This window comes from Pimephales promelas, chromosome 20 (genome assembly GCF_988280905.1).
Source record: "Pimephales promelas chromosome 20, fPimPro1.hap1.1, whole genome shotgun sequence".
In the NCBI taxonomy this organism is placed as follows: domain Eukaryota; kingdom Metazoa; phylum Chordata; class Actinopteri; order Cypriniformes; family Leuciscidae; genus Pimephales; species Pimephales promelas.
In genome coordinates this window covers 12,658,103-12,670,574 of record NC_142788.1, presented here as the reverse complement: position 1 = coordinate 12,670,574, position 12,472 = coordinate 12,658,103, and the positions used below count along the sequence as shown (strand labels likewise).

The following is a 12,472-nucleotide window of genomic DNA, read 5'->3' as shown; positions in this document are numbered from 1 at the left end:
ACATAATACTCATTGTGGGGTTCATTAATGGTGATAATTCAGCAGAACAGATGTTGTAGAATATCTGCAGATATTAGCATCCACCTCTTTTCTCGGCATAAATGACTGTTACCTCCCATGAGGTGCATGCAGAACTCAGCATAACACTTTTTAGCAGTTGTGCCCCCTGAATGCACACATCCAGTATTGTTTGTTTACAAGAAACCAGTCTGTTGATGCCCTTTCAATTTAATGTGGCATCTGCTTGTAGACACCTACAAATTTATACTCTTCTAGACGTCTCTAGAGGTCCACTTCAGCACTATCACATGTGAATGAAAATGAGATCCCTAGTGTCTAGCCTGACACACAGTAGTGATCAGAAAGACTCCAAATTATGACTTTTGAACATGTTTTATTCATGGTTGAGAAGACCTCCTGTCAAATCACAGAGAATCCCAAAGGCAAAAAGAACAATTTATATGGGATAGGTACATGGCAAAGGTAACATGACTCATAACATAATTTCTCTAATATGATCAACACTGCATGCATTATTGCAGGTGGTTGAGCAGCATTTCTGTCAAGCAGGGCACTGACCATCATAGGAACAGTATTCGGCACTCACTGGATTCCCTTCAGTTGGGCACCTAGCCTGTATGGATAGAGATTCAGATTTAGTCTGGCCATTTAGTGAGCGCAAAACACCCAAGGCATGGAATGCAATTCACTCTGTAAGTTACGAGCTATTCAAGTATTCATCATCTTTATCAATTTTGTAAAGCCAACCTGGGCCTGAAGCCATGCTATAGGCCAAATTCCAACACATTCTCATCCCAAGACATCATCTAACTGACACTTTTGACTATACGTCAACATCAGACGTTTTAGGGTACCCTTTAACGTCAGTTAGATGATGCTATCCTGGGGCGTCATCTAACTGACGCTTTACCTTTAGAGTCAGTTAGATGACGCGGGTAGGTTTAGGTCTGGGGATTAGGATTAGAACGTCTAACTGACGTTATAGGGTATCCTAAAACGTCGGATGTTTTAGCATCAGTTAGAGGACATCTTGGGATGAGAACGGGCTGCAAATTCAGGCATGTTGATAGAATAGACTATAATAACACAAAATGATCTATTACTAGTATTATAAAATAAGAAGCAATGAGAAATTCCCATCTCAATCTATTGATTTAAAATAATGCAACAATCCTAACCCCATAAATTTGCAGAGTCACATTCTCTTTTCAAAACTGTTATAAAATCAAAGCAATTAGATGTTACTGAACACCTACCAAAGTGATGGTGATCACTGAACACCTACAGAGTAGTGGTTACATTTTCAATTTCATTACCATTAAAAAGGGAAAAACTTAGGAAACATGTTGTACTGTAATGCAAACACTGACCATGTAACAATAACGCTTACTACAGTATGAGTGTCATTTTCATTTGTAAAGAAAAAGAACATTGTATAACGCTACCTGATGTTTGGGTTTTAGGAGTGCGTTTGTGTGAAACCACTGCTAGTGGTCAGGAAGAATGAGTTGATCTGATAAATGAATTCAATGTTTTGCTAGTTTTAGTGCATTTTTGAATGTGAAATGAACTGCTAGAAGAACGTTGTGAAGAGTTTTGAATAAGTAAAATAAAACTGTAAAGCACAATATTGTTTTATTGTGAGTATTGCGAGTACTCAATCTATTTTTAAAACGTTGCTACATGGTTAGTTTAAAATAAACCAGTTGCTGTGATGTAAATAAGTGTTAAATCAAAGAACAAAAGCTAAAAGAGTTGTAGCTTTAATAAGACTTAATCTATAGTTAATTCATGCTTTGTGTAGTTACGACTGTAAAGTGTTTGATAACTATTCAATTTCTGTATATTCCCTACCAGTTAGACATCAGGAGCAGTTCTAGTATCAGTGATCCTGGCCTTCATAAAGTAGAATTAGTTGATTTTTTTTTTTTAATCGATTGACAGCACAAATACATATTTAGCAATTTCTCTGGTCACCTCTGTACACAAATCTGTTTATAAAAAAATGGGTTCATAAAAAAAATTGCAAAAAAGCTCAAAAGTATTCTTTAACTTCATATTAATGTCAACATATTAACTTCAACATACAAACTAGATAGTTGCAATATTTTTATATAGTTTTTAAACCTGCAACTAAAGCTAGCGAACAATACATATTTACAAAATAATCTTAGTGGGACATGTTTTATATAATAACCTGTTATCATATAATAACCTGACTTTTTTCCTGTGACCTGAAGCAAGATGCAGTTTTGTTCAATAGCTGAAGACTTTTAGTCTGATGGCCGAGGTCTGAGGATGTACTATAACGTACAGCGTACAACAGCCTCGGGCCTTTAGCCGAATCACAGCTGTGCTAATATAATATAATATAATACCTGTAACTGGAGCCATACAGTCAAGTCCACATCCATTGCTGCAACATTTCTCATTGTTGACACAGTCACGGTCATCGGCACACGACATGAAATTCATCAGGGGACAGATCCACGGTTTAGGTTTTCTGACTGGACACACTCCTGGCTTCACTGTAATACAGACACATGACAGAGAAGAAAAAAAACTGTAAGGGGCTCAAAGTTCTCTTGCATAGCCCCCCTTAAAACTCTACTTAGCATAATAATATTATACCTTTAACTGGATCCATACACTGAAGTCCACATCCATTGTTGCAGCATTTCTGTTTTTTGGTACAGTCACTGTCATCGGCACACGGCACAAAACGTATCCGGGCACACATTGCTGGTTTATATTTTTTAGCTGGACACACTCCTGGCTTTGCTACGAAACACATTGAAAAAAAAAATAAATAAATAAAAATAAATAAAATATCCCCATCTATCCACATCCATCAAAAGTAATCCACATGGCTCCGGGTTATTGATAAAGACCCATCCCTTGAAGCATGAAAATGACTTAAGGAAATATATATTTGATCAACAAATTAAGCCAACTCGTATGATTTGTTATTTTGGTTTCTCTACCCAATACATTTAAAAATTACAAATCCAGTGAAAATCTGACTCGTTCTGGAGAAAGTGGTATCGGTGCATCCAAGTCATTTTTACCTGCCCTTCAATACATCAGGGCTAGTATTAGCACCAATACAACTTTCTCGAAAGAGTCCGATATCTGTATCTTAAGAATATAAATCATACAAGTTGGCTTAATTTGTTGATCAAATATATACATTTCCTTCAGTTATATTCATTCTTAAAGGGATAGGCCTTCATCAACCGCCCGGAGTCATGTGGATTACTTTTATGATGGATAGATGCACTTTGATGGAATGCAGAACAGAAACAGCCATTCACTGCTATAATAAAGCTTGGAAGAGCCAGAACATTTAATATAACTCCAATTGTATTCATATGAAAGAATAGACACCTAGGATGTCTTCAGGGTGAGTACGTCCTGGGCTAATTTTTATTTTTGTGAAGACTGTTTTAAGTTCACTTAAATGATATGTTTTAAAGACTAATAAACCTAATAAAACTAAAAACATAAATATACCTGTAACTGCAGCCATACACTGAAGTCCACATCCATTGCTGCAGCATTTCTCATTTTTGGCACAGTCACGGTCATCGACACACGGCATGAAAGTTACCCGGGCACACATTGCTAGTTTATATTTTCTTCTTGGACACACTCCTGGGTTCACTGTTATACAGACACATGACAGAGAAGCCATATCACTGAATGCGTTTTTCACTGGGTCGTTTGACTTTAGTTTATTTTTTTACTTTTTTGTGATTGTTTTCTTACATACACAAACATGTTAAATATTAATATTGCGGTAAAATAAATCTGTGAATTCTAGAGTAAATTGTAATTAGTGTACACAAGAAATATTTAAACGACAATGTATTTAAATTAAAACGTTAACTAATAAACATAAATGTATTAAACGTAAAAATAAATAAATAAAATAGCAGGTCTGGAAGAAGGGACAAAATTCTATTGCATTCCCCCTTAAAACTAATATAATATAAAATAATGTAACATTATATAATACTTGTAACTGGATCTATTCAGTCAAGTCCATTACACCTAGTGCTGCAGCATTTCTGATTTTTGGGACACTCAACTGTCAACGGGACACAACTCTTCGCCCTTCACTAAACACATTATTGTTCTATCGTTTGTGATTGGATGAACTCCTGGCTTTACTGTTATACATGACGGAGGGGAAAATAGCTCTGAAATATTGAAGGGGATGTACTGTAAATGTGAAACTACAATGAGTTTGTGGAGATGTGAAATTTAAGTGAATTTAAAACAAAGTTGTTATATTTTTTTTCCCCACTCACATGTTAATGAGTACAAGCCAAATTTTTTTTTTTTGATTAGGAAAAGTCAATGAGTGACGTTTAGATGAAAAGACGCACAAGTCGCACCCGATGGTGACTGGACTGTAGGAGAGTTTTTGGAGGAACAAATGGCCGGGACAAAGTGGGCAAAATATGTGAAGAAATGTAACAAAGACTGGGAGAACGAGAAAAGAGTAAAAGAATGGATTCAACCTGTCGTGGGGGACGACTCAGAAGCACTATGCAGAGTTTGTAAATGTGAAATACATGTACACCATTCGGACCTCGTACAGCACGCTAGCACAGAAAAAAAATTAATAAAAAAAAAAAATAACAAAAAAGGCAGCACCGTTCTCCTCAATGAGACATTGGGTTCACGGTCTCCAAAGAGAACGAGTCAAGGCAGACGGATGAGTGATTCTCACAGATGAGCCTGGCCAAGTCCAAACTGAGGAACAGAATGGGACACGAAACTCAGCAGCATTATACTCCACATAAAATATGGACTGAGAGGACAAGGCATAATTTGGGGACTTTGCCCCAAACCAAGAGATGTTCAAGTGCTTCAATAGTGGCATGTAAACTGCCAGTGCAGCATCAGAGAGAAGGGAGACAGATGCAGATGAAGACAGTGAAGATGGATTTTAATTAAGGCAAGCACTGTAACTGTATCTTTTTTATTAGAGCCAGGATATGCTTGGGAGAAAAGCTGTTTTTGATGAATGATAATCCTCAAAGTACTGTAATGTTAAATGGGGTTTAGGGAATCCTAGGTATCCATCTTCTAGCTGAAGTATAATCTTACCTTATCCCTCATTTAAAATCTTTCCTTTTCTTTCTACAGTAGTGATGGGGACGAGACCGCCTATGCCAAGTCCGAGTCTTTGAAGGGTCGAGTTGGAGTCGAGACCGAGTCCGTTGGTTTTCTAATAAAGTCGAGTCCGAGTCAAGACCAAGTCTTTGAGGAAGCAAGTCTGAGTTGAGATTTTGTCCCGACATATCAGTTTTGATATTCATGATTTAATATCACCCCAGTTAATAATCAATAGTTAGGCCTTAAGACTAAGCTAGATTGGGAATTGTTTAGAGCAGTTTTTAGTAATGAGACGAGACCGCCTATGCAGAGTCAGAGTCTTTGAAGGAACAGGTCCGAGAAAGCAGAAATCGCTCTTGAGATCATACTGGAGTACTACATCACTATTCGGCAGCTCAAGCTCTGGCTTCTAGACATCAGTACAAGGCTATAAGTTCTACAGAGAGTGAAACTGCCTAGTCTGTACCCGTCATGTGGTGCCACTTTGACTTTGATTGGCCCTTTTTGGGTCACCACACTCTCCTCAACTAACAAGAGGAAGGTTCCATTCTCATTTCACAAGTCTTTGTTAAGTTTGTTTTTATTATTTATATGGTTTTTATTATGTTCATGTTTGAATGTGGGCCACCAAGAACGTCTGGATGTAGAACTAAAACATGTTGAATGTTAAATGATATTTAATTTTGAGATATTTCAAGGGTTCAGTTCAGACAAATTGTTTCGCTGTTAAATATGTTTAATTTGCACCTTGGTACCTGAAGCAACTTGAAAGATAACAGTGGTGGTATTTTTCATATGAGGCTAAAGTGTTATCCGTCTTAAGAAAAATGTATAGACCTTATTCAGAGCAGCGCCATGAGAGGTATGAAAGTGAGGCTGTGAGGGATAGACTTGCCTTGTTTCCAATGGCATCCACTGTAAAAAGCGGAAGAAAGCTCCTAGATTACTTAATTTGAGTTTTTGGTCAACTGACATTTCTTGGAAAGATATTTTTCCAGTGTTTCATGAGTGGAACAATCCGAAAACACATTAAAATAACAGGACAGCCCACTGAATAGATGCATGACTATCCCTCACAGCCTCGCTTTCATTCTCATTAAAAATCAAAGATGGCGCTGCCGTGAATAAGGCGTATAGACCAGGGGTTCTCAACTCCAGTCCTCACGACCCACTGCTCTGCATATTGAGAATGAGGAGTCACGTGCCTATTTGGGCGGGGTCTGAGCCGGTCGGCCATGATGGTAGGTGACGCTATCGGTTACCAGGGTTTTTAACGCAGCAGTTACTTCCAGGCATAAAACACACGTAATCAATACCGTTTTGTCGTGGGAATCCTACCAACATGGCGGAAAGGGGAGGGGCACTGTAAAACGACGTCAACTCCTCATTCTCAATTGTGTGTGTCTCCCTTATGCAACACACCTGATTCAGATCTGAATCAGGCGTGTTAAATAAGGGAGACATAAGCCGTTCCTCAATATGCATTCTTGTCTGTACTTGTGTTCTTGTGGACTTATGAAACGTCAGTCACTGCCCAATTACTGTTCCAATTCAAAGATCACATCTAGCCAAGTCCACTTCAAATCCCCGGATGTGTTCTTGATCCGCCCCGTTTACCGAGGATGCATCGAGAGATGACTTGTGTGGACTTGAGATAGCCAGGTAACCCAGAATGCACCGCGCACCAACCAGCAAGCGTCAATTGGAGAGGAGAATATCCGCGAAATCTCAAAATACTACTGTTATTGAGTCATGAAATGTAATTTTAAAGAGTGTTTCAGGCGAGAATGTGGTTGTTTAAATCTCAAATCTGTAGTTTATTTATAAAGATAGCACCTATCTGAAAAATGCATCTGACGTTTTCGGAGTTCTGACATCCAAGCCTTCAGCGGACACTCAGCGAGATCAACCCCGACTGGAACAGCTTATCCTCGGCTAGTGCTTCTGACGTTTGCCGCTGGCTCTGATCTCTCTAGTCTAAGGGATAAAGCTTGACGTATAATAATTCGTCTTGTGTAAGTCTATCTTTGGTCTCATTAAACTATAGTTTGTTCCATGGCAAAAAAAAAAAAAAAAAAATAGTTTGAGATTTCATAACTTTATGGCTATTTAACTTTAACATTTTTTTTATATTATCTTCACTATATGAACAATAAAATAAAATGACATAACCCTGTATCTGTTTGATTTTTTTTTAATTTTTTTTTTATTGAGATTTATCAATGTTTCATATTTTTAAAATGGAAACAAAAAGATCATGATCATTTTGTTATAAATATATGCAGTGAAGAGAATCACGTTGCCTAAACCACATGGCCATTAGGCTAATATGTTGTGGGTTTTTTTCAGAGTCAGAGTGGTGTTTTATAACATATTTCATTTTATTGTTGACGAAAAGATGCAGAGTTGTAGCAAATTTCGTTTTATTATAACCGGAGTAGCCAGAGCGTGCTGAGTGACGCGATCAAGTACGCTCTGTTCCATTTGCAGAAGAACCGGACTTGCGTCCTCGCATCCTCGGGAGTTCGTTCTCCCGAGTCGAACTTGGCATGTCTGAACTACCAAGGACGCAAGTCCGAAGTCTGCGTACTTGGTATTGAGAAACGGCTATACACAATATGCAGAGCAGTGGTTCTCAACTCCAGTCCTCACGACCCACTGCTCTGAATATTGTGTATGTCTCCCTTATTTAACACACCTGATTCAGATCTCGAGCTGAGGATCTGAATCAGGTGTGTTAAATAAGGGAGACATACACAATATGCAGAGCAGTGAGCAGTGAGTTGAGAACCCCTGTATAGTATAGACCAAGCCTAATCCTCACCCGTTTAAATCTTTTCTAAATCACTAATTTGTTTATCATAGTAGGAACCACTTTATTGCTGCACACCAAGATTATCAACGATTTCTCCCGTTTCAGGGTTATAGTTATTTAAAAATTGTATCTTCAGGTTACCAATCTGTCCACGTGGATGTAAAATTGAAAATCTGTACCCACAGACTAAAATCAGTCCCCACGGATGTATTTATTTTTCTCTTCCCAGAACTTAGGGGGAATCCATAGAAGAAAAAAAAAAAGTCACTTGTTTTGGGCTTGTTTTCACAGGCCTGATTGCTTATTTGTCTCATGAGATCTGGCAACACTGGTTGAAACACGGATTAAGTGATTACATGAGACCTTCATCAAGCTGTACGGTTTCTTTCAATATAGTTCATTTGTGTTTATTTATTATCTACTAAAGAAGAACTTTAGATCAGTTCACATGCCACTTTGGTGCTACGGTGATCTTTCACTTCACATTAAAGAGCGCCAAAATGGCATTTGTTAGAATTTCAGCAATAAAATTGACAGAATTTGAAAGCTGAGACTTTCATAACAAAAAGTAACCTGCCTTGTCAGTGTCCTCTTTGCTTCGCTCTTCTTTCACACAATGAAAAAACATGTATGAGAGTTGGCAGCCCTGTCTTTACCAACATTGTAGACATAGGAGTTCTCTGAAGATAATTGGCCCCAGAGCCTTTGCAAGTCATAATCAGTCCCTGTGTATTATCCCAAGTGTAATGTGTGTGTCTTACCGTTTCTCACTCCGCATGACTCCTCACACTCTTCTTGGCTGTTGAACCTGTTGTTATTTCCCCCACAACCTCCATATACGAAGGACACACACTTTCCCGCAGCAGAATCGAAGCCCCACATGGGCATGTATGCTTTACAAGGACCAACTTCCATAGGCAGGCTACAGGCAGCTAGATGGAGAAAATACACTGTATATTACAACTACATCAAGATAAATTGTGCGCTAGTCACTATGGGCCTTTTAGCTGGGCCGTAATCCATCTTTGGATCACACGCACAAAAATTACCAGTCACAAACACACATTGGTGCAGTTTTTCGAGTAAGGATTAATGCCCAATGAGGTGTCCATTGCCATGTACTAAATGGATGACGGCGAGGTTTGAACCATCCGATGCACAGCGGAGGTCTTAATGAACGACCGTTGCCTCCACCGAAGTCCATTAATACCTCAACAATGGACACCTCGAAGGGCATTGACCTTTGGGCTTATACCACGGTGACTCACACTCCGATCAGAAAACTTATCATGGATCCGCGGTTTGATTAAAATCAATTTTATTTTTAAATGCGCTACTTTGGCTGACTCTCATATAGCTGCCGCTCTGCACGAGTCTGCAGACTTGCTCAATGTCCCGCCCACGGCACTATCTGCGTGGTTACAACTCACGGACAATGGCCCATCAACACTTGTGAGACGGTTGCAGGTCCGCGCTGGGCTGTGGAGCTGTTTGTAGAAAGGAAGGCAGCAGCTATTCAGAATAAACATCACAATCTGATTTTCTGTTTCTATGATGACAAGCAGAGCTGGTGTCCCAGTCACTGAGAATGGCCGAAGTTAAACACACGGTGTTTCATTCAACTGAGATAAAGCAAAGGTTTTTTGATTAGTCACTCACTCTTGAACATCTGGCATGAGAGATTTTAATGTTAATTCAATGTAAAAGACGCGTTTACACACGTCTAAAGGTTCTGCGGCACGAATGAGGCGAATTAACCATAGGCCGTAAAAGAAGTGGACGGAGTGATCTCATTGGAGCTCCATTGAGACGATTGAAGCCCGTTTTTGGCGCTTTTTTTAGCACTTCCGTCCCTGACGCGCAGACTCAAACAGAGCTTGACTACGTAATGTGACGAGAGCAACCCGTCTGTCTTCTAGTGCTGTGGCATGAGAAATCTGAATCATTCCCTTCCAAAACATGCAGAGGCGGACAGTGTGAGTAGGAGCCGTCCATGAGCTAGGAGAAGGAGACAATTCTGCTAGGTATTCTGATTAATTATTTTGTCATTTTGCCTCCACGTTTTCTTGTTTTCCCGTTTCCCCGATTGCGCGGGACCTGCCTCTCCTGTCCATACGGTAATCTCTCTACTGTGCGACAGAGAGTCGCATGGGTATGACGCAATCGTTAGCCTACTTTCACTAAAACTGCTTCTACGGGGCCATAACATAAGCTACAAGGTAATGGAGCATTTTATATATAGTTGTGTTTCTTTAGAAATAAATAAAGGACAAATGGGGTCTTCAAACGCCTCAGATGTAAAGTTATTCGCTGTCAAAGTGATGCTAAAATGAATGGCAGTCAATGGAAATGCTAACGCAAGTGAAGTTCTGCTACAAGATGGCAGCTCCCGTGAGGCTTCAACTTCCCGACGGTCGATGGATTACCCCCTTGGAATTAACTAACATGGATAATGCATCGGTCTTCTTAATCATTTCACTGTAGCTCAGCATCGCGATGTAACGTTAATATTATCACTTTAGCAGTAAAACCGTTTCTATTATGGTTTAACTTTGCAATCAAACGTTTTTTGTTGTGCATGATCACAGTTCATATATGTGTGGGAAGCTATTAGAGTCAAAATATTGTGTTAGGATACTTCAAGGGATAGTTGACTTTGAAATTAATTTTTGGTATGTTTTAGCTTAGCTCAAGGGGATCCAAGATGTAGGTGTCTTTGTTTCCACAGCATTTTCAATTTTGAATTTTTTTGGTCAAACCGTTGTTGTCTGTCAGTCATACACTGGAGGTGAAGGGGGTCCTCAATCGGTTCACCTCAAAGAGCATGCACAGAGAGGTCCAGATTAAACATGATTTAATGACTCGTACATGCAAGTACGCATTGATGGCCTAAGACACGAAACGAGCGGTTTGTGTGAGAAAACGAACAGTATTTATATCGTTTTACCTCTTGTAATCATAGCCATGACAAAATGATCTGACGGCACGGGCGCTTCAGTCTGCGCTGGGAGTGATCGCTTGCGTGTGACGTCACTCTTTGTTTATACAGAGATTTCGGAAGTTTTACCTTTTACTAAACATATTTAGATATACCGAAATAGTCTTCATTGCGGTTTCCCGTATATCTAAATATGTTTAGTAAAAGGTCAAACTTCCGAAATCTCCGTGTAAATATTGAGTGACGTCACACGCAAGCGATCACTTCCGGCGTAACATTGAACTGATTCAGTTGGACATTGATCAACTGATGCAGATCACTTGGATTACACGAGGTAAAAACGATATAAATACGGTTCATTTTCTCACAAAAACCGCTCGTTTCGTGTCTTAGGCCATCAATGTGTACTTACATTTACGAGTCATTAAATCATGTTTGATTTTGACTTCTCCGTGCATGCTCTTTGGTGGACCCCCTTTGCCTCCGGTGTATGACTGATAAGACAACAACGGCTTGACTGAAAAATGTCAAAATTGAAAATACTGTGTAAACAAAGACACCTACATCTTGAATGCCCTTGAGGTAAGCTAAAACATATCAAAAATTAATTTCAAAGTGAACTATCCCTTTCATGAGTTAATAAGAATTTATTTCCTGCAAATGCAGTGATGAAGTTCATGTTCTCATGATTTATTTTTATGAAATTATTTCTCAAAACATCCCCTCCCCTCTTGTTTTTTTTTCACAAATCACACCCTGTGTATATGTAAATGTAAATGTATAAACTAAAATCTCCTGAATTTGAAGATAATTGGCCCCAGAGCCTTTGCAAGTCATAATCCGTCCCTGTGTATTATCCCAAGTGTAATGTGCGTGTCTTACCGCTTCTCACGCATGACTCCTCACACTCTTTCTGGCTGTCGAACCTGTTGCCATTTCCCTGGCAGCCTCCATATATGAAGGACACACACTTTCTTGCAGAAGAATTGAAGCCCCACACGGGTATGTATGCTAAACACATACCAGATTCCATAGGCAGTCTACAGACATCTAGATGGAGAAAAGTAACACTGTATATTACAACTACATCAAGATAAATTGTGCACAAGTCACTATGGGCCTTTTAGCTGGGCCCATAGTGTCCATAGATAATCCATCTTTGCATCACACACACACACATCATTAAATCTGAGGGCTTGGACTGAGGAGGAAGATATTAAGCTGTACTCGTACTAAGCTATAAGCTGTACTAGAGCGGAGATGACCAAAAAAAATAACTGACAGACAGTTTATGTCCAACTATGGCTGAAAGATATAAGGACCTCCCATAAACATAAAGGCCAAATATAAAGCCTAATAAATGTTACATTTGATCGATTTAAATTATACTCTATGTGCATTTAATGGCTTTTTATAAAAAAAACTGCCATTATACAAATGTTTCCAATATTTGCTTCTGTCTATGTTGTGACTAGATTCCTTTGGACATTAAATGTGAAATTAGTACAATATAAAAAATATATATATAAAAACTTTCTAAAGAATGATCAATGACAGAAAAAGTGCGATTA

General features: G+C 38.9%; 1 protein-coding gene across 5 annotated transcripts in view; it reads right to left on the bottom strand.

Annotated features, from left to right (window-relative positions):
- Nucleotides 1–12,472, bottom strand: part of LOC120462884 (uncharacterized) — a 59,099-nt gene that overhangs the window by 40,899 nt on the left and 5,728 nt on the right. For 4 of the 5 annotated variants that reach the window (XM_089124397.1, XM_089124398.1, XM_089124399.1 and 1 more), the window contains exons 7-8: nucleotides 11,784–11,951; nucleotides 8,725–8,895 (exon numbers count right to left, since the gene is read on the bottom strand). In XM_089124397.1, coding sequence (XP_088980523.1) covers nucleotides 8,725–8,895; nucleotides 11,784–11,951 — 339 coding nt within the window. Of the gene's footprint in view, nucleotides 1–380; nucleotides 635–2,399; nucleotides 2,550–2,652; nucleotides 2,803–3,534; nucleotides 3,685–8,724; nucleotides 8,896–11,783; nucleotides 11,952–12,472 lie in introns of those variants that run through there. The other variant, XM_089124400.1, reaches the window with a different exon arrangement.